Genomic DNA, 20855 nt, shown 5'->3' with positions numbered 1-20855 from the left:
GAAAACTACGTTTTATTTAAAGTCGCATATAAAGCCATTTTAAAATGCTTAACTAAAGAGATCAAAAAGCATGTTTGCAGACTCATACAAAAAAGTTTGAACATATTTGAAAAGTTTTACTCCATCAAAACAACTAACAACTTTTTTTCAAAAGCCTTCACTTAGCACATGGCTATTTTGAACGACACATCAGCTGTTAGTGGTGTCTTAGAGTATGTATGCCACAGTTCTTCTATATTGAACCTTAAATTGTCCCTGATTTGTTCAGAGGTAGTATGAGTGTGTGATAGAAAATGCATTCATAGACTGCCTGAATGTGTGTGTGAATGGGTTTATGTACTATAGCTTGTAGTAAAAGCTACTTTCAGTGCTCATTCAAACTAGAAAAGTGCTAAATAATGACAAGTTAATCACAAGTGGTATTGTATTGCACATTGAGTCTGGAACATTTAAAAAACGATCCCATTTATTTTGGATTTTGTGCACACTGACATGAGTAAGCTGAACATTTACTGAAATTTGTGAATCTAAAGCAAAAATTGTATAGGGCAAGCTTTACTTTAAGAATGATTTTTGCTACATAATATAAAAAGCCAACATTAAAAAGGTGTGTACTGAAGGTTTTTTGCCTGAGAGAAATTTACTTCAACTTGGCTATCTTTGGTCTCAAACCATTCCTTCATTAGCCTGTGTTTTTCTGTAGACAAAGAGAAGGTATCCCAGTGCAAAGAAGATGAGGATGATGGAGAGGAAGAGGATGCCTTTCCAGGGCCCTATGGGCAGGGCCTTCATCACTACAGGATTTTCGGCTGGAACTAGATTGGTCAGGTTTAGCATGTAACCCAAAGCCCAGCCTACAGATGCTCCTCCGGCCTACAGAAACACAAGAAGAGGTGCAGTGATATCACATCATATAGTCGATTCTATCAGTTTTTTCATTCCAGCAAATCATTTCGTTTCACCTCTCACCTTTTTTTCAAAAGAAATAGAAGGAAGGGAAACCTCATTAAAATGGTAGCCCTGTGTTAAGAGCACCTGGACGAAATTGGAGACGGCACAGACATTCTTCATGTATTTCTTATCCTGCTTTGTCCTATTCGTCATCTATAAGTGAAAATACAATGTGTGAGGTTTTGTATTATGTTATTTAAAGCTCGTCAGAATCAGAGAGATTTTATCAATCCCAGAGAGAAATTGAGTTGTCAAAGCCGGAAATATACAACAAACATCAAGCACTCATAAAAACGAGTGTAGAAACAGAGATATTGATAGATATATGATAGATAATATATGTAGATATATGTCGACAGTCACTTTAGAGCCTTCAAGTAACATGATGAAGAATTGGTGGCTTGTTTGCTGGATTTACAAATCAACACGTCTCAAAGTCTTTATGGACAGTACCTCAGAGATGCTCATGCTGCAGACGTGCCGGACAGCCTCTGCGGTTTGATTAGGAGACGTCATATCCATGTTGGTGAGGGTAGAGATGTATTTGTGAGTGAAGTAGAAAGCAGAGAATGCCTGTGGAGAAGAAAGAATAGTGCAATGGATGAAGGTTAAGTATCCCCCTACTGCTTCGACTGAATTTCAATCTGTTTTTGAAGACAGAATTAAAAATGTGATCTGTAACCACGAAGGAAGCATTAGTACAATCCATTAGGTCCTGATACAAATGCCTGTAATGCATTCCATTTTTAGTGTTTAGGAGTATTTTCAATCATCAATCAATCAATGTATGTGGGAGTGTGTGTGCGTGCGTGCGCGCATGTGTGTGTAAAGAAGAAAGGATATCAGAAAAAGCAAAAATTAGTGCTCATTCAGTGAAGAGCATACTACACTATTATTGATCTGGAACTGAGGAATTACTGACTAGAACACTGATTTCTACTGCTTTGTCAAGATTAAAAACCTGGCCATTCCCAAAGTCAAGATTGCTGCGGCCCACTTAAAAAAAACAGAAAAATCTCATAGGGCACACTAAATCTTAAGTCTTCACCCTAATCCAGGAGAAAGTGATGTATTTTCTTGAATAAAATGCATTACAAAACATAAGGAATACAGGCTGTTGGCTATTAATTGTTAATGCTGTCCAGTCATATGCATAAATCAGTATTAAGGCCAATGTGGGACCGAGCCAACCACTAGGGCACAAACTTCAAAACAAGAGCCATATATTTAGGTCAGAGTAATGAGCCATATTGCAAACTAATCACTTCATATTATCAGTTTAATTAATTTCATATAGATAAATACATTTATTTAAATATTTAATTGTATATGCTTGTGAGTAATTTCAGATTTATCTTCTGTTATTACTGTGGCGCACCTGCAGTACCTTCATCGTCCACCAGTGGGCCCACATTTCACTGGTAAAAGAGGTGTTGTATCTGAACTTAGAACTTTTTTTTATTGTCATTGTACAGTTTCTTGCACATCAAAATTAGGTAGCAAGACCACAAAGTGCAAAAGTCTATTTTAAAAAAAAAGTAAAGAAAACAATATACAAATAAGAATATATATCTAACTAATATATAATATTCTCTCTCTATATATATACACGGTGTATGAGTCACAGAAACATTGTGGGTGTGTGTATAAGGGCAGTAATATAATATATAGATAAGGGTGGAAGGGAGGTCATTGGTCATTTAGGATGGGGATGGTAATTGCACATGTGCCAGAATATTGCACAGAGAACAAAATATTGCACAGAAAAAGGGGAAGACCAAAATATTGCACATGGAATAGAGGCAACATAGTCAATAGCAGCGACAGAGTGACTGATATGTAATAAAGTGAATGCCGGATTCCTGTGATTTTATCCAAACGTTTTCTTGAAACTTTCCAGCTCTTTAAGTCTTGTATGCTTGTCTGTATAACTTTTTGTGTGGGAGTAAGTCTCTTAGGCAAAAATTGCAGAAAGTGTGTATAAGGGATTCAAAATATCTACCAGAGAGCTTTCATACACGTGACGATTTCAGTGTAACCATCTCCTGGAAGGTTTCAAACTGTGTCCACATAGGAAGCAATTCACTCGTTCCATATCTTTAAAGTTGGTGGTTGTTCACTAATGAACATTCCAGGGTCTGGTTGCATAGCTGTTTGATGCAATTACTACCATACTACCACTGACTCTCTCTTTCTTTTCTTTCCCGTCTGTGTTTGTGTGTGTCTGTCTGTGGGCATGTTTTCTGTTGACAGTGTGTCTGCCATTGGACAGCCTGTATTATCTCTGTCTCTTAACCTCCGATTCAAAGATAGCAATTTTACTCCAACAATCTGTAAATAAACCTGTTGAATATTTTAACAGTGCTTTGTGAAGGTGTTTGGATGGAGGGTTCCAGGGGATCATTGAGATTATCCTAGATGAAAAAAGAAAAGAGGCGCGGTACATGCTGGATAGGTCGCCACTCCATCAGAGAGCGGGGAGGAAGCTACTCAGCATCACATTCATACTAACAGCAGGTTAAGATATCTCAATTAACCTACCATGCATAGGTTTTAACTGATCACTCAGAAAACATGCACACAAAAACCCAGGTGACCTAGAGCTTCTTTTCTATGAATTATGAATGCTAATAATTGTGTGGGAAAAACAGTAGAATTAGAACTTAAGAACTAAAAAAAAAACTCACTGTAATCAATACAATGAGCAATCCAAGAACAAAGAATTAAAAATGATACCCAAAACTGAGTCTACGTTATGCTTCTATGCTTTTTTGCCTCAATATAGGATATTTTAGACAACATCTAAAAGCCTCTCACCATGAATCTTCCTCTCAAGCTGGGCTGAAAGACTCCATTAAAGGAGCACTTGGAGTATTTGCAACTCTCAAAGGAGAACATCTTCTTTACAGTCTCTAAGCATTTTTGGTAGTCTCCTGTGCCCACAACGTTTACATTCCTTTCCAGGTCAATCTTGTCTGGTTTGGAGTCCACAGTACACGGAGAATCAAAGACGTCCTTCCCCAGGATGACAGATTCGTTGAACTGCTTTGGATAGCAGGGGTGCAACACTGTGCTCTTTGGATAGTTATCCTTAAAGTTAGAAGATTAAAATTTTATTAGAAAACATTTTTTAACAATTTTTTTCACAAAGATCATTTCACCATATTGAAGCTATAAAAGCCAATCATAACACAGACACTGCATTGTTCTAAGGTTCCTCGTAGCAACAACTCTGATTTTCCTAAAAATGGTAAAGGCTGGTTATTTAATTTGGTTAACAAGCTAGCAGTTCTCCTGTCCAATCTTTATGGCAAGCTTTCATCTCTCTCTTAACAAGAATGTAACAATATGATCCCAAAATGTGTCAAATGTGAACTTAATCCATTTAGTAAGCTTAATGGAGATGTGTTTCAAACATCCTTATTGCTTAGTAGGACTGCAGCAAGACAATAAAATGTTTACATATGCTGTTTTATATGATCTTGCTATTTGAACTTCTCAGTTGTTGAGAAGATACAGAATCATTATAACAAACAGGGATTATTACAATTGAAATGGTTGCCATTAACAGTTAGAGTCTTTTAACTTGTTGAACAGTACCTTAATGAGATGAGCCAGCAGTTTCCTTAAATACTGGTCTTGGCCGTAGCATAGGAAGCTCTGGGTGTATAGTCTGTAGGTGTTTCCAAAAAGCTTCAACTCCATTGTGTTACTTTCATTCTCCACCTTTTCAGAGGTCTCAAAGGTAATCTGAGTAGATGCTCCTCCTAAATCCAAAGCTCCAATTGTCTCTCTGCCTGGATTCATCCAGTGACCTACAAAACCATACTGGGTAATAACAAAGGACATGACACCACAGTGAAATTAGAATCACTTAGAATCAACCAATAACATTCAATGAAAACGTTTAGAGAAAAATGACCAAAGCACTCTAATGCTCTAAAACTGTAAGAGAAATTTAGTCATGCAACCATGTTGCAGTAATAACATCACTTAGTCAATTACCAGTGTATTTCTATGCTCCCAGCAGCTACCAGTAAGTCCAATGTATTTCAGTGGAATAGCTATAGTGCTATAGATCTAATAGGAATTCATCTTTTCTAGATTATGGACACTAATATATTTCTAGAATATTCCCATAATGTTTGATCTAGTGTCACCATTGTGTAAAATTTCTCATTACAATTAGCCTCGGGTATATTTTGTGTGTTAGTGTTTGTGTCCTAAACCAAGAAACTGTTCCAGTACCCGCCCTTGTGGTAATGGTATCCGTTCTTTAATAACTGTTAAAATTACAGTATTCATCTCACACTTGATGTACACTTATTCCTACCCAACATTAGGGAGTAGATTTACTAATGGACCATAATCTTTCTGGTCATCAAGAAAAAGTACTGTCTATATTACTAAAGAGGCACAGTTCAAGCTGAATAGTGTACCCGGGGGCTGTACTAATTTTATATGTATGTGTAGGAGTTTCTCTTGTAGACCATAACATTTTTGAATATTTAAATTAATCATGAAAATGTATTTTATAAAAGCTGCAGCACATCATTTCCTGCAAATTGTGCTGAATTTAACAATTAAAAAATTCTTGATTTTGTGTCTGAAATGGCAGACTGTTGTGAGTGGAAGCATTCCCCTTTTTTGTAATTGCAAAAGAAGCAGTTCTCATAATGAATGCATGAATTGAATTAACTAAACTTGACTGAACTTAAGTGTTGGAGGGAGGTAGAGAATCCCAGTTCAACACTCATACAGGGATGCATCTTGCAATCTAAAATAGCTGTTTGGCTTCACTTGTAAATGGAAAAGGTGGCCACATCCCCACCTAAACATGCAACTCATGCGTCATAAAATACCTACATGTAATTTTCAACTGGGACGCTTCCAGCACTTGGCATCTTCATGTACACCAGTCAATCCATCACATTTCTAACATGGTGCTTAATTAAAAATGTTAACTAGATCCTGAACTCAGTTTTCATTATGTTGTTAATAATACTCACTGTAAGTAAGTTAACAGTCACAAACAAGTTACTCAGCTAAGTACAAGTAAAATTATTAGTTAATAAGTCAGTTTAACTAATAAATATCTAACTTGGAAAATAGGTGAAGCGATTTACTGAAACATATATAGGCTAAAACAAACAATTCTAACAGGCTTGAGCATTAATACTTAGGATGACTATCTTTAATCATCAGTACAACCTGAAATCTCTTAGGATAGCTTTTTTGTAATTTCTATAAGTAGTCTTCAGGAATAGGACAATAGACAATAAAACAATAAAAGGACAATAAAAGGACAATATAAAAACTCTTCTTTAGGTGATGGCTGTTATTAGTCCCTTTCTAGAAATTTCAACTTTTGATTGATTACTCCATCAGACCTGTTGCTCCTATTTTTCATTCCAGATCTTGTGCAATGTGACACACCTCATCTTTTTTCCCTCTTACCCTTCTTTAAGAATGGCTTGTAATGGCTTTGTATTTCTTTTTTGCAACTTTAATTTTTATTAGCTTTAGTTAGTATTGAAAACAATACAGTAAAGAAAATTACAAACAAACAAACAGTCTGGAGTTTACATTTCTTTCCCCACCTTCTATCACATGCAAATCTCTTTTTATGTCGTGTTTTTGGTGCCACTTAAAAATGTTTTCCACTTCCTCCATTGTCTATCATACTTACACCCCATCAGTCTAATGTTGAATGTAATTTCTGAGATACCTTCTACAATCCTAATCCAATCTTGTTGAGTGGGAGGGTCTGGGTGTAACCAGTTCTTTGTGATTGCTTTCTTTGTTGCGGCTGGGATTATTTTTACTAGATACATGTCCTCCTTTTATACCAGTTCCTTTATGTTTCCAAGGTACATCACTTGACAGGTGTTTGGGAGTGCATAACCCAGAACATTATCCATGGTCATTTTAAGGTCTTCCCAATACTTTTTTATTTTTATGCACTTCCAAAATATATGTGGGTAATCAGCTTCTGTTTCTCCACACAGTCTCCAACATTTCGGTGGACTTGAGATCTGTTTACTTTTAACTTTGGGTGTAATGAAAAAACGCGTCAAATTTTTCCAGCAAAATTCCCTCCACAACCTCAAATTCGTTGTACTGTGTTGTATTTCACAGATACTAAACCATTCCTTCTCTGTTATAGTTATGGTCAGTTTCTTTGTATTTCTTAAGTACATCACTTTCAGATACTGTTCATCTGCTATATAAATAGGTTTTTAGGCATACCACTACTTTAGTCTTTAGTATCCTCAGATATTGTTAACAGCACACTCCTAACACGTCTTGACCTTACAACTTTACAACACATTGAGGCAAATGTTGTTGTGATTTGGTGCTATATAAATAAATGGAATTGAATTAAATTGCATTATTTTATTGGTTTATGCCAGGTTCTTCGGGAATTACTTTGCTGGTGCAGTAATAACATTTTGTGCAAGTCAAACTGTGTTATTATGGTATTTGCCATAACAGTTTGGAACAAAAGATAGGAACAAAGTGTGTTTTTGTGAAAAGCTGCTAGTAACAAAATGCTTAAAGAAGTGCTTAAAACTGTCCATGTAGGCACAACACTGGTTAATCCCATGAGTTATATATATTTAATGCTCGAATGGTTCATAGGTCAGTGTTAAGTGGCTTAAAAACTTTAAAGGCCTTCAAAAGAAAGGGCAGTTGTTCGTGGCTTAAGACTTTTGCACAGTACGGTATATGGTTTTGAATTATGAATTATATTTTGGTTTGATTGTGCTTATTAGTTTTCTGGCCCCTGTATTATTTCATGTCTCTAGTGTTGTCATAAATGACTTTAGGTTTATTAGTTTCCTTTAGCCATCCAGTCCTTAGTCTCACCTCTGTGTTTGTTCTTTAGTGTTTTCCATGTCAAGTCAGTTTTGTCTTTGTGTTGGTTTACCATTTTGTTACTGTCAAGTTTGCATGTTGAGTCCGTGTTTCAGTGTTGGTGATTTCTTGTTTTATTGGCAATCTTTGGCTGTATCCCAATTCAGGGTCTGCAGCCTTAAAGGCTGCATTTTAAGGCCGATTACGTCACAGCGGCGCGCCGAAGGCTGTCCCAATTCAAAGGCTGCTCGAAATGCGGCCCTCAAATGCGTCCTTCATTTCCCTGAATTTTAAGGCTATGGCGGTGTAGACTTCGCGGCCCGACATATCCCACAATTCATAGCGCGGCAGTCGGTGTGGATAATTTTGCCGCAGACGGCAGAAGCGTAGCGGCCGAAGAGTAAACTGTTAAACGTAAGTACTGAATATTATGTCACTTATTTATGTGCAAATGTTTAATAACGAAGAACATTAAAACATTACTGTTGGCCACATGTCGGCAAAGTTATTTGCCATTAGCGATGTTTGTACTTTCAGCGTTTACTTGGTTTTAAAGCCCCTAAAATATAATAATACAATAGCTGACCTTAATCTTACAGAGAATGTGATGATTTTGTAGATAATTAAAGTCAGTCATATATCCACAAACACAACAAGCTGAAAGTCAGTGATGCTGCTCGGTTTGCAGTCCTGAATATCACGGCACAAGCAGGATTCACTGCACTGTTAATGTTAGCTATGTTATATTGCTGCCTCTGTTCGGTGGTGTTGAGCCAAACGGACTTTAACGTGTGTTTGAACGAGCTGACGGTTCACTCGTTAAGCTGAAAGAAAGATGCTTTAATCACAGGAGTCACACATGTGTCCACTGTACCATCTGGGAACTCTTCTTGTTTAGCACTCGTAATAACACAAACACTAAATCCTCCTTCTCTTGTGCTGTTTTGTAGCAGTGTATACACCTGAGACTGTCACCTGTCTGTCTGTCCTGCACTCTCTCTCTGTTTCTTTCTCACTGATTGTGGAATAAAAGTATGAACATGTATTTATAAGTTACACTTGTGTTTGAATCCTGCAGCTTATCACACATTTGATTTCCATGTGTGACAACTGCAAGTGTCCAGAGTGAGGACAGACTGAGGGACCCACTGCTGCACATCATCTGTGAGGCTTTGTACACCTGATGATCCACCAGGACAAACTCAGCAGTGTGTGAGGAAGAGGAGGAGGAAGAGCCAGCAGCAGCTGACAGATGGAGAGAATAGACAGACTGTTCCCTGTTTGTGAAGGAGGCATTAAGCTGTTGGGTGTTACCTGAAACTGATCGATGGCTTTCAGTGGCTCTGTGCAGTTAGTGAGAGTTTCTTTAAGATCCTCTCCGTTGGATATACCAAGCTCAGGCAGCCCCGCGAACATCTTGCTTTCAGTTTAAGCATCAATTAAATGATCTGAGTCCAAATGATGTCTTCTGACGGGAGTTTTGTCAACAAAAGTAAGTTCCTTCTGCAGAAAACAACACATTCGCCTTTTCAATGCGAGCTTCCTGTGTTGCAACTTTGTAAACACTCCGCCAGAAACATCCGCGATGAAACGTTCCAGCGTGCTACGCGGTAAAAGGGCGAGCATCAAGGGGTTCGATTGCAAGCTGCGGAGAAGCGCGAAGTCATAACGTACAAAGAGCTGATGTAAAACCGAGTGTTAAAAAAGTGTCCGCTGCATTTACTGTCTGTGATTTTCATGCTGTGTTTTTTTTCGCGGATCGTGGTAGAAGTATAATTACCTCGGAAAACTACGTTTAAAGTTTTATTTAAAGTCGCATATAAAGCCATTTTAAAATGCTTAACTAAAGAGATCAAAAAGCATGTTTGCAGACTCATACAAAAAAGTTTGAACATATTTGAAAAGTTTTACTCCATCAAAACAACTAACAACTTTTTTTCAAAAGCCTTCACTTAGCACATGGCTATTTTGAACGACACATCAGCTGTTAGTGGTGTCTTAGAGTATGTATGCCACAGTTCTTCTATATTGAACCTTAAATTGTCCCTGATTTGTTCAGAGGTAGTATGAGTGTGTGATAGAAAATGCATTCATAGACTGCCTGAATGTGTGTGTGAATGGGTTTATGTACTATAGCTTGTAGTAAAAGCTACTTTCAGTGCTCATTCAAACTAGAAAAGTGCTAAATAATGACAAGTTAATCACAAGTGGTATTGTATTGCACATTGAGTCTGGAACATTTAAAAAACGATCCCATTTATTTTGGATTTTGTGCACACTGACATGAGTAAGCTGAACATTTACTGAAATTTGTGAATCTAAAGCAAAAATTGTATAGGGCAAGCTTTACTTTAAGAATGATTTTTGCTACATAATATAAAAAGCCAACATTAAAAAGGTGTGTACTGAAGGTTTTTTGCCTGAGAGAAATTTACTTCAACTTGGCTATCTTTGGTCTCAAACCATTCCTTCATTAGCCTGTGTTTTTCTGTAGACAAAGAGAAGGTATCCCAGTGCAAAGAAGATGAGGATGATGGAGAGGAAGAGGATGCCTTTCCAGGGCCCTATGGGCAGGGCCTTCATCACTACAGGATTTTCGGCTGGAACTAGATTGGTCAGGTTTAGCATGTAACCCAAAGCCCAGCCTACAGATGCTCCTCCGGCCTACAGAAACACAAGAAGAGGTGCAGTGATATCACATCATATAGTCGATTCTATCAGTTTTTTCATTCCAGCAAATCATTTCGTTTCACCTCTCACCTTTTTTTCAAAAGAAATAGAAGGAAGGGAAACCTCATTAAAATGGTAGCCCTGTGTTAAGAGCACCTGGACGAAATTGGAGACGGCACAGACATTCTTCATGTATTTCTTATCCTGCTTTCATTCGTCATCTATAAGTGAAAATACAATGTGTGAGGTTTTGTATTATGTTATTTAAAGCTCGTCAGAATCAGAGAGATTTTATCAATCCCAGAGAGAAATTGAGTTGTCAAAGCCGGAAATATACAACAAACATCAAGCACTCATAAAAACGAGTGTAGAAACAGAGATATTGATAGATATATGATAGATAATATATGTAGATACAGTGGCTTGCAAAAGTATTCGGCCCCCTTGAACTTTCCCACATTTTGTCACATTACAGCCACAAACATGAATCAATTTTATTGGAATTCCACTTGAAAGACCAATACAAAGTGGTGTACACGTGAGAAGTGGAACGAAAATCATACATGATTCCAAACATTTTTTACAAATAAATAACTGAAAAGTGGGGTGTGCGTAATTATTCAGCCCCCTTTGGTCTGAGTGGAGTCAGTTGCCCATAGACATTGCCTGATGAGTGCTAATGACTAAATAGAGTGCACCTGTGTGTAATCTAATGTCAGTACAAATACAACTGCTCTGTCGCGGCCTCAGAGGTTGTCTAAGAGAATACTGGGAGCAACAACACCATGAAGTCCAAAGAACACACCAGACAGGTCAGGGATAAAGTTATTGAGAAATTTAAAGCAGGCTTAGGCTACAAAAAGATTTCCCAAGCCTTGAACATCCCACGGAGCACTGTTCAAGCCATCATTCAGAAATGGAAGGAGTATGGCACAACTGTAAACCTACCAAGACAAGGCCGTCCACCTAAACTCACAGGCCGAACAAGGAGAGCGCTGATCAGAAATGCAGCCAAGAGGCCCATGGTGACTCTGGACGAGCTGCAGAGATCTACAGCTCAGGTGGGGGAATCTGTCCATAGGACAACTATTAGTCGTGCACTGCACAAAGTTGGCCTTTATGGAAGAGTGGCAAGAAGAAAGCCATTGTTAACAGAAAACCATAAGAAGTCCCGTTTGCAGTTTGCCACAAGCCATGTGGGGGACACAGCAAGCATGTGGAAGAAGGTGCTCTGGTCAGATGAGACCAAAATGGAACTTTTTGGCCAAAATGCAAAACGCTATGTGTGGCGGAAAACTAACACTGCACATCACTCTGAACACACCATCCCCACTGTCAAATATGGTGGTGGCAGCATCATGCTCTGGGGGTGCTTCTCTTCAGCAGGGACAGGGAAGCTGGTCAGAGTTGATGGGAAGATGGATGGAGCCAAATACAGGGCAATCTTGGAAGAAAACCTCTTGGAGTCTGCAAAAGACTTGAGACTGGGGCGGAGGTTCACCTTCCAGCAGGACAACGACCCTAAACATAAAGCCAGGGCAACAATGGAATGGTTTCAAACAAAACATATCCATGTGTTAGAATGGCCCAGTCAAAGTTCAGATCTAAATCCAATCCAGAATCTGTGGCAAGATCTGAAAACTGCTGTTCACAAACGCTGTCCATCTAATCTGACTGAGCTGGAGCTGTTTTGCAAAGAAGAATGGGCAAGGATTTCAGTCTCTAGATGTGCAAAGCTGGTAGAGACATACCCTAAAAGACTGGCAGCTGTAATTGCAGCAAAAGGTGGTTTTACAAAGTATTGACTCAGGGGGCTGAATAATTACGCACACCCCACTTTGCAGTTATTTATTTGTAAAAAATGTTTGGAATCATGTATGATTTTCGTTCCACTTCTCACGTGTACACCACTTTGTATTGGTCTTTCACGTGGAATTCCAATAAAATTGATTCATGTTTGTGGCTGTAATGTGACAAAATGTGGAAAAGTTCAAGGGGGCCAAATACTTTTGCAAGCCACTGTATATGTCGACAGTCACTTTAGAGCCTTCAAGTAACATGATGAAGAATTGGTGGCTTGTTTGCTGGATTTACAAATCAACACGTCTCAAAGTCTTTATGGACAGTACCTCAGAGATGCTCATGCTGCAGACGTGCCGGACAGCCTCTGCGGTTTGATTAGGAGACGTCATATCCATGTTGGTGAGGGTAGAGATGTATTTGTGAGTGAAGTAGAAAGCAGAGAATGCCTGTGGAGAAGAAAGAATAGTGCAATGGATGAAGGTTAAGTATCCCCCTACTGCTTCGACTGAATTTCAATCTGTTTTTGAAGACAGAATTAAAAATGTGATCTGTAACCACGAAGGAAGCATTAGTACAATCCATTAGGTCCTGATACAAATGCCTGTAATGCATTCCATTTTTAGTGTTTAGGAGTATTTTCAATCATCAATCAATCAATGTATGTGGGAGTGTGTGTGGGTGCGTGCGTGTATGTGTGTGTGTGTGTGTGTGTAAAGAAGAAAGGATATCAGAAAAAGCAAAAATTAGTGCTCATTCAGTGAAGAGCATACTACACTATTATTGATCTGGAACTGAGGAATTACTGACTAGAACACTGATTTCTACTGCTTTGTCAAGATTAAAAACCTGGCCATTCCCAAAGTCAAGATTGCTGCGGCCCACTTAAAAAAAACAAAAAAATCTCATAGGGCACACTAAATCTTAAGTCTTCACCCTAATCCAGGAGAAAGTGATGTATTTTCTTGAATAAAATGCATTACAAAACATAAGGAATACAGGCTGTTGGCTATTAATTGTTAATGCTGTCCAGTCATATGCATAAATCAGTATTAAGGCCAATGTGGGACCGAGCCAACCACTAGGGCACAAACTTCAAAACAAGAGCCATATATTTAGGTCAGAGTAATGAGCCATATTGCAAACTAATCACTTCATATTATCAGTTTAATTAATTTCATATAGATAAATACATTTATTTAAATATTTAATTGTATATGCTTGTGAGTAATTTCAGATTTATCTTCTGTTATTACTGTGGCGCACCTGCAGTACCTTCATCGTCCACCAGTGGGCCCACATTTCACTGGTAAAAGAGGTGTTGTATCTGAACTTCGAACTTTTTTTTATTGTCATTGTACAGTTTCTTGCACATCAAAATTAGGTAGCAAGACCACAAAGTGCAAAAGTCTATTTTAAAAAAAAAGTAAAGAAAACAATATACAAATAAGAATATATATCTAACTAATATATAATATTCTCTCTCTATATATATACACGGTGTATGAGTCACAGAAACATTGTGGGTGTGTGTATAAGGGCAGTAATATAATATATAGATAAGGGTGGAAGGGAGGTCATTGGTCATTTAGGATGGGGATGGTAATTGCACATGTGCCAGAATATTGCACAGAGAACAAAATATTGCACAGAAAAAGGGGAAGACCAAAATATTGCACATGGAATAGAGGCAACATAGTCAATAGCAGCGACAGAGTGACTGATATGTAATAAAGTGAATGCCGGATTCCTGTGATTTTATCCAAACGTTTTCTTGAAACTTTCCAGCTCTTTAAGTCTTGTATGCTTGTCTGTATAACTTTTTGTGTGGGAGTAAGTCTCTTAGGCAAAAATTGCAGAAAGTGTGTATAAGGGATTCAAAATATCTACCAGAGAGCTTTCATACACGTGACGATTTCAGTGTAACCATCTCCTGGAAGGTTTCAAACTGTGTCCACATAGGAAGCAATTCACTCGTTCCATATCTTTAAAGTTGGTGGTTGTTCACTAATGAACATTCCAGGGTCTGGTTGCATAGCTGTTTGATGCAATTACTACCATACTACCACTGACTCTCTCTTTCTTTTCTTTCCCGTCTGTGTTTGTGTGTGTCTGTCTGTGGGCATGTTTTCTGTTGACAGTGTGTCTGCCATTGGACAGCCTGTATTATCTCTGTCTCTTAACCTCCGATTCAAAGATAGCAATTTTACTCCAACAATCTGTAAATAAACCTGTTGAATATTTTAACAGTGCTTTGTGAAGGTGTTTGGATGGAGGGTTCCAGGGGATCATTGAGATTATCCTAGATGAAAAAAGAAAAGAGGCACGGTACATGCTGGATAGGTCGCCACTCCATCAGAGAGCGGGGAGGAAGCTACTCAGCATCACATTCATACTAACAGCAGGTTAAGATATCTCAATTAACCTACCATGCATAGGTTTTAACTGATCACTCAGAAAACATGCACACAAAAACCCAGGTGACCTAGAGCTTCTTTTCTATGAATTATGAATGCTAATAATTGTGTGGGAAAAACAGTAGAATTAGAACTTAAGAACTAAAAAAAAACCTCACTGTAATCAATACAATGAGCAATCCAAGAACAAAGAATTAAAAATGATACCCAAAACTGAGTCTACGTTATGCTTCTATGCTTTTTTGCCTCAATATAGGATATTTTAGACAACATCTAAAAGCCTCTCACCATGAATCTTCCTCTCAAGCTGGGCTGAAAGACTCCATTAAAGGAGCACTTGGAGTATTTGCAACTCTCAAAGGAGAACATCTTCTTTACAGTCTCTAAGCATTTTTGGTAGTCTCCTGTGCCCACAACGTTTACATTCCTTTCCAGGTCAATCTTGTCTGGTTTGGAGTCCACAGTACACGGAGAATCAAAGACGTCCTTCCCCAGGATGACAGATTCGTTGAACTGCTTTGGATAGCAGGGGTGCAACACTGTGCTCTTTGGATAGTTATCCTTAAAGTTAGAAGATTAAAATTTTATTAGAAAACATTTTTTAACAATTTTTTTCACAAAGATCATTTCACCATATTGAAGCTATAAAAGCCAATCATAACACAGACACTGCATTGTTCTAAGGTTCCTCGTAGCAACAACTCTGATTTTCCTAAAAATGGTAAAGGCTGGTTATTTAATTTGGTTAACAAGCTAGCAGTTCTCCTGTCCAATCTTTATGGCAAGCTTTCATCTCTCTCTTAACAAGAATGTAACAATATGATCCCAAAATGTGTCAAATGTGAACTTAATCCATTTAGTAAGCTTAATGGAGATGTGTTTCAAACATCCTTATTGCTTAGTAGGACTGCAGCAAGACAATAAAATGTTTACATATGCTGTTTTATATGATCTTGCTATTTGAACTTCTCAGTTGTTGAGAAGATACAGAATCATTATAACAAACAGGGATTATTACAATTGAAATGGTTGCCATTAACAGTTAGAGTCTTTTAACTTGTTGAACAGTACCTTAATGAGATGAGCCAGCAGTTTCCTTAAATACTGGTCTTGGCCGTAGCATAGGAAGCTCTGGGTGTATAGTCTGTAGGTGTTTCCAAAAAGCTTCAACTCCATTGTGTTACTTTCATTCTCCACCTTTTCAGAGGTCTCAAAGGTAATCTGAGTAGATGCTCCTCCTAAATCCAAAGCTCCAATTGTCTCTCTGCCTGGATTCATCCAGTGACCTACAAAACCATACTGGGTAATAACAAAGGACATGACACCACAGTGAAATTAGAATCACTTAGAATCAACCAATAACATTCAATGAAAACGTTTAGAGAAAAATGACCAAAGCACTCTAATGCTCTAAAACTGTAAGAGAAATTTAGTCATGCAACCATGTTGCAGTAATAACATCACTTAGTCAATTACCAGTGTATTTCTATGCTCCCAGCAGCTACCAGTAAGTCCAATGTATTTCAGTGGAATAGCTATAGTGCTATAGATCTAATAGGAATTCATCTTTTCTAGATTATGGACACTAATATATTTCTAGAATATTCCCATAATGTTTGATCTAGTGTCACCATTGTGTAAAATTTCTCATTACAATTAGCCTCGGGTATATTTTGTGTGTTAGTGTTTGTGTCCTAAACCAAGAAACTGTTCCAGTACCCGCCCTTGTGGTAATGGTATCCGTTCTTTAATAACTGTTAAAATTACAGTATTCATCTCACACTTGATGTACACTTATTCCTACCCAACATTAGGGAGTAGATTTACTAATGGACCATAATCTTTCTGGTCATCAAGAAAAAGTACTGTCTATATTACTAAAGAGGCACAGTTCAAGCTGAATAGTGTACCCGGGGGCTGTACTAATTTTATATGTATGTGTAGGAGTTTCTCTTGTAGACCATAACATTTTTGAATATTTAAATTAATCATGAAAATTTTGTAAGCTGCAGCACATCATTTCCTGCAAATTGTGCTGAATTTAACAATTAAAAAATTCTTGATTTTGTGTCTGAAATGGCAGACTGTTGTGAGTGGAAGCATTCCCCTTTTTTGTAATTGCAAAAGAAGCAGTTCTCATAATGAATGCATGAATTGAATTAACTAAACTTGACTGAACTTAAGTGTTGGAGGGAGGTAGAGAATCCCAGTTCAACACTCATACAGGGATGCATCTTGCAATCTAAAATAGCTGTTTGGCTTCACTTGTAAATGGAAAAGGTGGCCACATCCCCACCTAAACATGCAACTCATGCGTCATAAAATACCTACATGTAATTTTCAACTGGGACGCTTCCAGCACTTGGCATCTTCATGTACACCAGTCAATCCATCACATTTCTAACATGGTGCTTAATTAAAAATGTTAACTAGATCCTGAACTCAGTTTTCATTATGTTGTTAATAATACTCACTGTAAGTAAGTTAACAGTCACAAACAAGTTACTCAGCTAAGTACAAGTAAAATTATTAGTTAATAAGTCAGTTTAACTAATAAATATCTAACTTGGAAAATAGGTGAAGCGATTTACTGAAACATATATAGGCTAAAACAAACAATTCTAACAGGCTTGAGCATTAATACTTAGGATGACTATCTTTAATCATCAGTACAGCCTGAAATCTCTTAGGATAGCTTTTTTGTAATTTCTATAAGTAGTCTTCAGGAATAGGACAATAGACAATAAAACAATAAAAGGACAATAAAAGGACAATATAAAAACTCTTCTTTAGGTGATGGCTGTTATTAGTCCCTTTCTAGAAATTTCAACTTTTGATTGATTACTCCATCAGACCTGTTGCTCCTATTTTTCATTCCAGATCTTGTGCAATGTGACACACCTCATCTTTTTTCCCTCTTACCCTTCTTTAAGAATGGCTTGTAATGGCTTTGTATTTCTTTTTTGCAACTTTAATTTTTATTAGCTTTAGTTAGTATTGAAAACAATACAGTAAAGAAAATTACAAACAAACAAACAGTCTGGAGTTTACATTTCTTTCCCCACCTTCTATCACATGCAAATCTCTTTTTATGTCGTGTTTTTGGTGCCACTTAAAAATGTTTTCCACTTCCTCCATTGTCTATCATACTTACACCCCATCAGTCTAATGTTGAATGTAATTTCTGAGATACCTTCTACAATCCTAATCCAATCTTGTTGAGTGGGAGGGTCTGGGTGTAACCAGTTCTTTGTGATTGCTTTCTTTGTTGCGGCTGGGATTATTTTTACTAGATACATGTCCTCCTTTTATACCAGTTCCTTTATGTTTCCAAGGTACATCACTTGACAGGTGTTTGGGAGTGCATAACCCAGAATATTATCCATGGTCATTTTAAGGTCTTCCCAATACTTTTTTATTTTTATGCACTTCCAAAATATATGTGGGTAATCAGCTTCTGTTTCTCCACACAGTCTCCAACATTTCGGTGGACTTGAGATCTGTTTACTTTTAACTTTGGGTGTAATGAAAAAACGCGTCAAATTTTTCCAGCAAAATTCCCTCCACAACCTCAAATTCGTTGTACTGTGTTGTATTTCACAGATACTAAACCATTCCTTCTCTGTTATAGTTATGGTCAGTTTCTTTGTATTTCTTAAGTACATCACTTTCAGATACTGTTCATCTGCTATATAAATAGGTTTTTAGGCATACCACTACTTTAGTCTTTAGTATCCTCAGATATTGTTAACAGCACACTCCTAACACGTCTTGACCTTACAACTTTACAACACATTGAGGCAAATGTTGTTGTGATTTGGTGCTATATGAATAAATGGAATTGAATTAAATTGCATTATTTTATTGGTTTATGCCAGGTTCTTCGGGAATTACTTTGCTGGTGCAGTAATAACATTTTGTGCAAGTCAAACTGTGTTATTATGGTATTTGCCATAACAGTTTGGAACAAAAGATAGGAACAAAGTGTGTTTTTGTGAAAAGCTGCTAGTAACAAAATGCTTAAAGAAGTGCTTAAAACTGTCCATGTAGGCACAACACTGGTTAATCCCATGAGTTATATATATTTAATGCTCGAATGGTTCATAGGTCAGTGTTAAGTGGCTTAAAAACTTTAAAGGCCTTCAAAAGAAAGGGCAGTTGTTCGTGGCTTAAGACTTTTGCACAGTACGGTATATGGTTTTGAATTATGAATTATATTTTGGTTTGATTGTGCTTATTAGTTTTCTGGCCCCTGTATTATTTCATGTCTCTAGTGTTGTCATAAATGACTTTAGGTTTATTAGTTTCCTTTAGCCATCCAGTCCTTAGTCTCACCTCTGTGTTTGTTCTTTAGTGTTTTCCATGTCAAGTCAGTTTTGTCTTTGTGTTGGTTTACCATTTTGTTACTGTCAAGTTTGCATGTTGAGTCCGTGTTTCAGTGTTGGTGATTTCTTGTTTTATTGGCAATCTTTGGCTGTATCCCAATTCAGGGTCTGCAGCCTTAAAGGCTGCATTTTAAGGCCGATTACGTCACAGCGGCGCGCCGAAGGCTGTCCCAATTCAAAGGCTGCTCGAAATGCGGCCCTCAAATGCGTCCTTCATTTCCCTGAATTTTAAGGCTATGGCGGTGTAGACTTCGCGGCCCGACATATCCCACAATTCATAGCGCGGCAGTCGGTGTGGATAATTTTGCCGCAGACGGCAGAAGCGTAGCGGCCGAAGAGTAAACTGTTAAACGTAAGTACTGAATATTATGTCACTTATTTATGTGCAAATGTTTAATAACGAAGAACATTAAAACATTACTGTTGGCCACATGTCGGCAAAGTTATTTGCCATTAGCGATGTTTGTACTTTCAGCGTTTACTTGGTTTTAAAGCCCCTAAAATATAATAATACAATAGCTGACCTTAATCTTACAGAGAATGTGATGATTTTGTAGATAATTAAAGTCAGTCATATATCCACAAACACAACAAGCTGAAAGTCAGTGATGCTGCTCGGTTTGCAGTCCTGAATATCACGGCACAAGCAGGATTCACTGCACTGTTAATGTTAGCTATGTTATATTGCTGCCTCTGTTCGGTGGTGTTGAGCCAAACGGACTTTAACGTGTGTTTGAACGAGCTGACGGTTCACTCGTTAAGCTGAAAGAAAGATGCTTTAATCACAGGAGTCACACATGTGTCCACTGTACCATCTGGGAACTCTTCTTGTTTAGCACTCGTAATAACACAAACACTAAATCCTCCTTCTCTTGTGCTGTTTTGTAGCAGTGTATACACCTGAGACTGTCACCTGTCTGTCTGTCCTGCACTCTCTCTCTGTTTCTTTCTCTCTGATTGTGGAATAAAAGTATGAACATGTATTTATAAGTTACACTTGTGTTTGAATCCTGCAGCTTATCACACATTTGATTTCCATGTGTGACAACTGCAAGTGTCCAGAGTGAGGACAGACTGAGGGACCCACTGCTGCACATCATCTGTGAGGCTTTGTACACCTGATGATCCACCAGGACAAACTCAGCAGTGTGTGAGGAAGAGGAGGAGGAAGAGCCAGCAGCAGCTGACAGATGGAGAGAATAGACAGACTGTTCCCTGTTTGTGAAGGAGGCATTAAGCTGTTGGGTGTTACCTGAAACTGATCGATGGCTTTCAGTGGCTCTGTGCAGTTAGTGAGAGTTTCTTTAAGATCCTCTCCGTTGGATATACCAAGCTCAGGCAGCCCCGCGAACATCTTGCTTTCAGTTTAAGCATCAATTAAATGATCTGAGTCCAAATGATGTCTTCTGACGGGAGTTTTGTCAACAAAAGTAAGTTCCTTCTGCAGAAAACAACACATTCGCCTTTTCAATGCGAGCTTCCTGTGTTGCAACTTTGTAAACACTCCGCCAGAAACATCCGCGATGAAACGTTCCAGCGTGCTACGCGGTAAAAGGGCGAGCATCAAGGGGTTCGATTGCAAGCTGCGGAGAAGCGCGAAGTCATAACGTACAAAGAGCTGATGTAAAACCGAGTGTTAAAAAAGTGTCCGCTGCATTTACTGTCTGTGATTTTCATGCTGTGTTTTTTTTCGCGGATCGTGGTAGAAGTATAATTACCTCGGAAAACTACGTTTTATTTAAAGTCGCATATAAAGCCATTTTAAAATGCTTAA

At 37.9% G+C, this 20855-nt stretch overlaps 2 protein-coding genes across 3 annotated transcripts; both read right to left on the bottom strand.

Annotated features, from left to right (window-relative positions):
- Nucleotides 1-109: 109 nt before the first annotated feature.
- On the bottom strand, nt 110-9543 carry LOC134638798 (ectonucleoside triphosphate diphosphohydrolase 2-like). Its single transcript, XM_063489700.1, has 6 exons — nt 9124-9543; nt 4552-4779; nt 3769-4041; nt 1405-1524; nt 970-1104; nt 110-873 (listed from the first exon to the last, which is right to left on the bottom strand). The coding sequence occupies exons 1-6, from the start codon at nt 9223-9225 to the stop codon at nt 667-669; spliced, it is 1065 nt and encodes a 354-aa protein (XP_063345770.1). The 5' UTR covers nt 9226-9543; the 3' UTR covers nt 110-666.
- A 163-nt stretch (nt 9544-9706) lies between these two features.
- Nucleotides 9707-20784, bottom strand: LOC134638801 (ectonucleoside triphosphate diphosphohydrolase 2-like). 2 transcript variants are annotated; one of them, XR_010095288.1, is made up of 6 exons: nt 20334-20784; nt 15768-15995; nt 14985-15257; nt 12609-12728; nt 10570-10700; nt 10366-10473 (listed from the first exon to the last, which is right to left on the bottom strand). XR_010095288.1 is itself a non-coding variant. In XM_063489703.1 (4 exons), the coding sequence occupies exons 1-4, from the start codon at nt 20433-20435 to the stop codon at nt 10267-10269; spliced, it is 810 nt and encodes a 269-aa protein (XP_063345773.1). In that variant the 5' UTR covers nt 20436-20781; the 3' UTR covers nt 9707-10266. The 2 variants fall into 2 exon arrangements, 1 of the variants encoding a protein (XP_063345773.1); XM_063489703.1 differs by lacking the exons at nt 10570-10700; nt 12609-12728 and having other exon boundaries at nt 9707-10473; nt 20334-20781.
- Between the last annotated feature and the right edge of the window lie 71 nt (nt 20785-20855).

The sequence above is a fragment of the Pelmatolapia mariae genome, linkage group LG12 (assembly GCF_036321145.2).
Source record: "Pelmatolapia mariae isolate MD_Pm_ZW linkage group LG12, Pm_UMD_F_2, whole genome shotgun sequence".
In the NCBI taxonomy this organism is placed as follows: domain Eukaryota; kingdom Metazoa; phylum Chordata; class Actinopteri; order Cichliformes; family Cichlidae; genus Pelmatolapia; species Pelmatolapia mariae.
The sequence above is the reverse complement of the archived record's forward strand: the minus strand, read 5'-3'. Positions and strand labels throughout refer to the sequence as shown.

What these genes read in the sequence shown, in the direction of transcription:
- LOC134638798 (XM_063489700.1), bottom strand. Translation starts at nt 9,225, where the DNA reads ATGTTCGCGGGGCTGCCTGAGCTTGGTATATCCAACGGAGAGGATCTT. An exon ending in AAGCCATCGATCAGTTTCAG is followed by an intron (nt 4,780 to 9,123) that starts GTAACACCCAAC and finishes GTTATTACCCAG; the next exon opens with TATGGTTTTGTAGGTCACTG. An exon ending in TGCTGGCTCATCTCATTAAG is followed by an intron (nt 4,042 to 4,551) that starts GTACTGTTCAAC and finishes TCTAACTTTAAG; the next exon opens with GATAACTATCCAAAGAGCAC.
- LOC134638801 (XM_063489703.1), bottom strand. Translation starts at nt 20,435, where the DNA reads ATGTTCGCGGGGCTGCCTGAGCTTGGTATATCCAACGGAGAGGATCTT. An exon ending in TGCTGGCTCATCTCATTAAG is followed by an intron (nt 15,258 to 15,767) that starts GTACTGTTCAAC and finishes TCTAACTTTAAG; the next exon opens with GATAACTATCCAAAGAGCAC. An exon ending in GCTTGAGAGGAAGATTCATG is followed by an intron (nt 10,474 to 14,984) that starts GTGAGAGGCTTT and finishes GTGTTTCTGTAG; the next exon opens with GCCGGAGGAGCATCTGTAGG.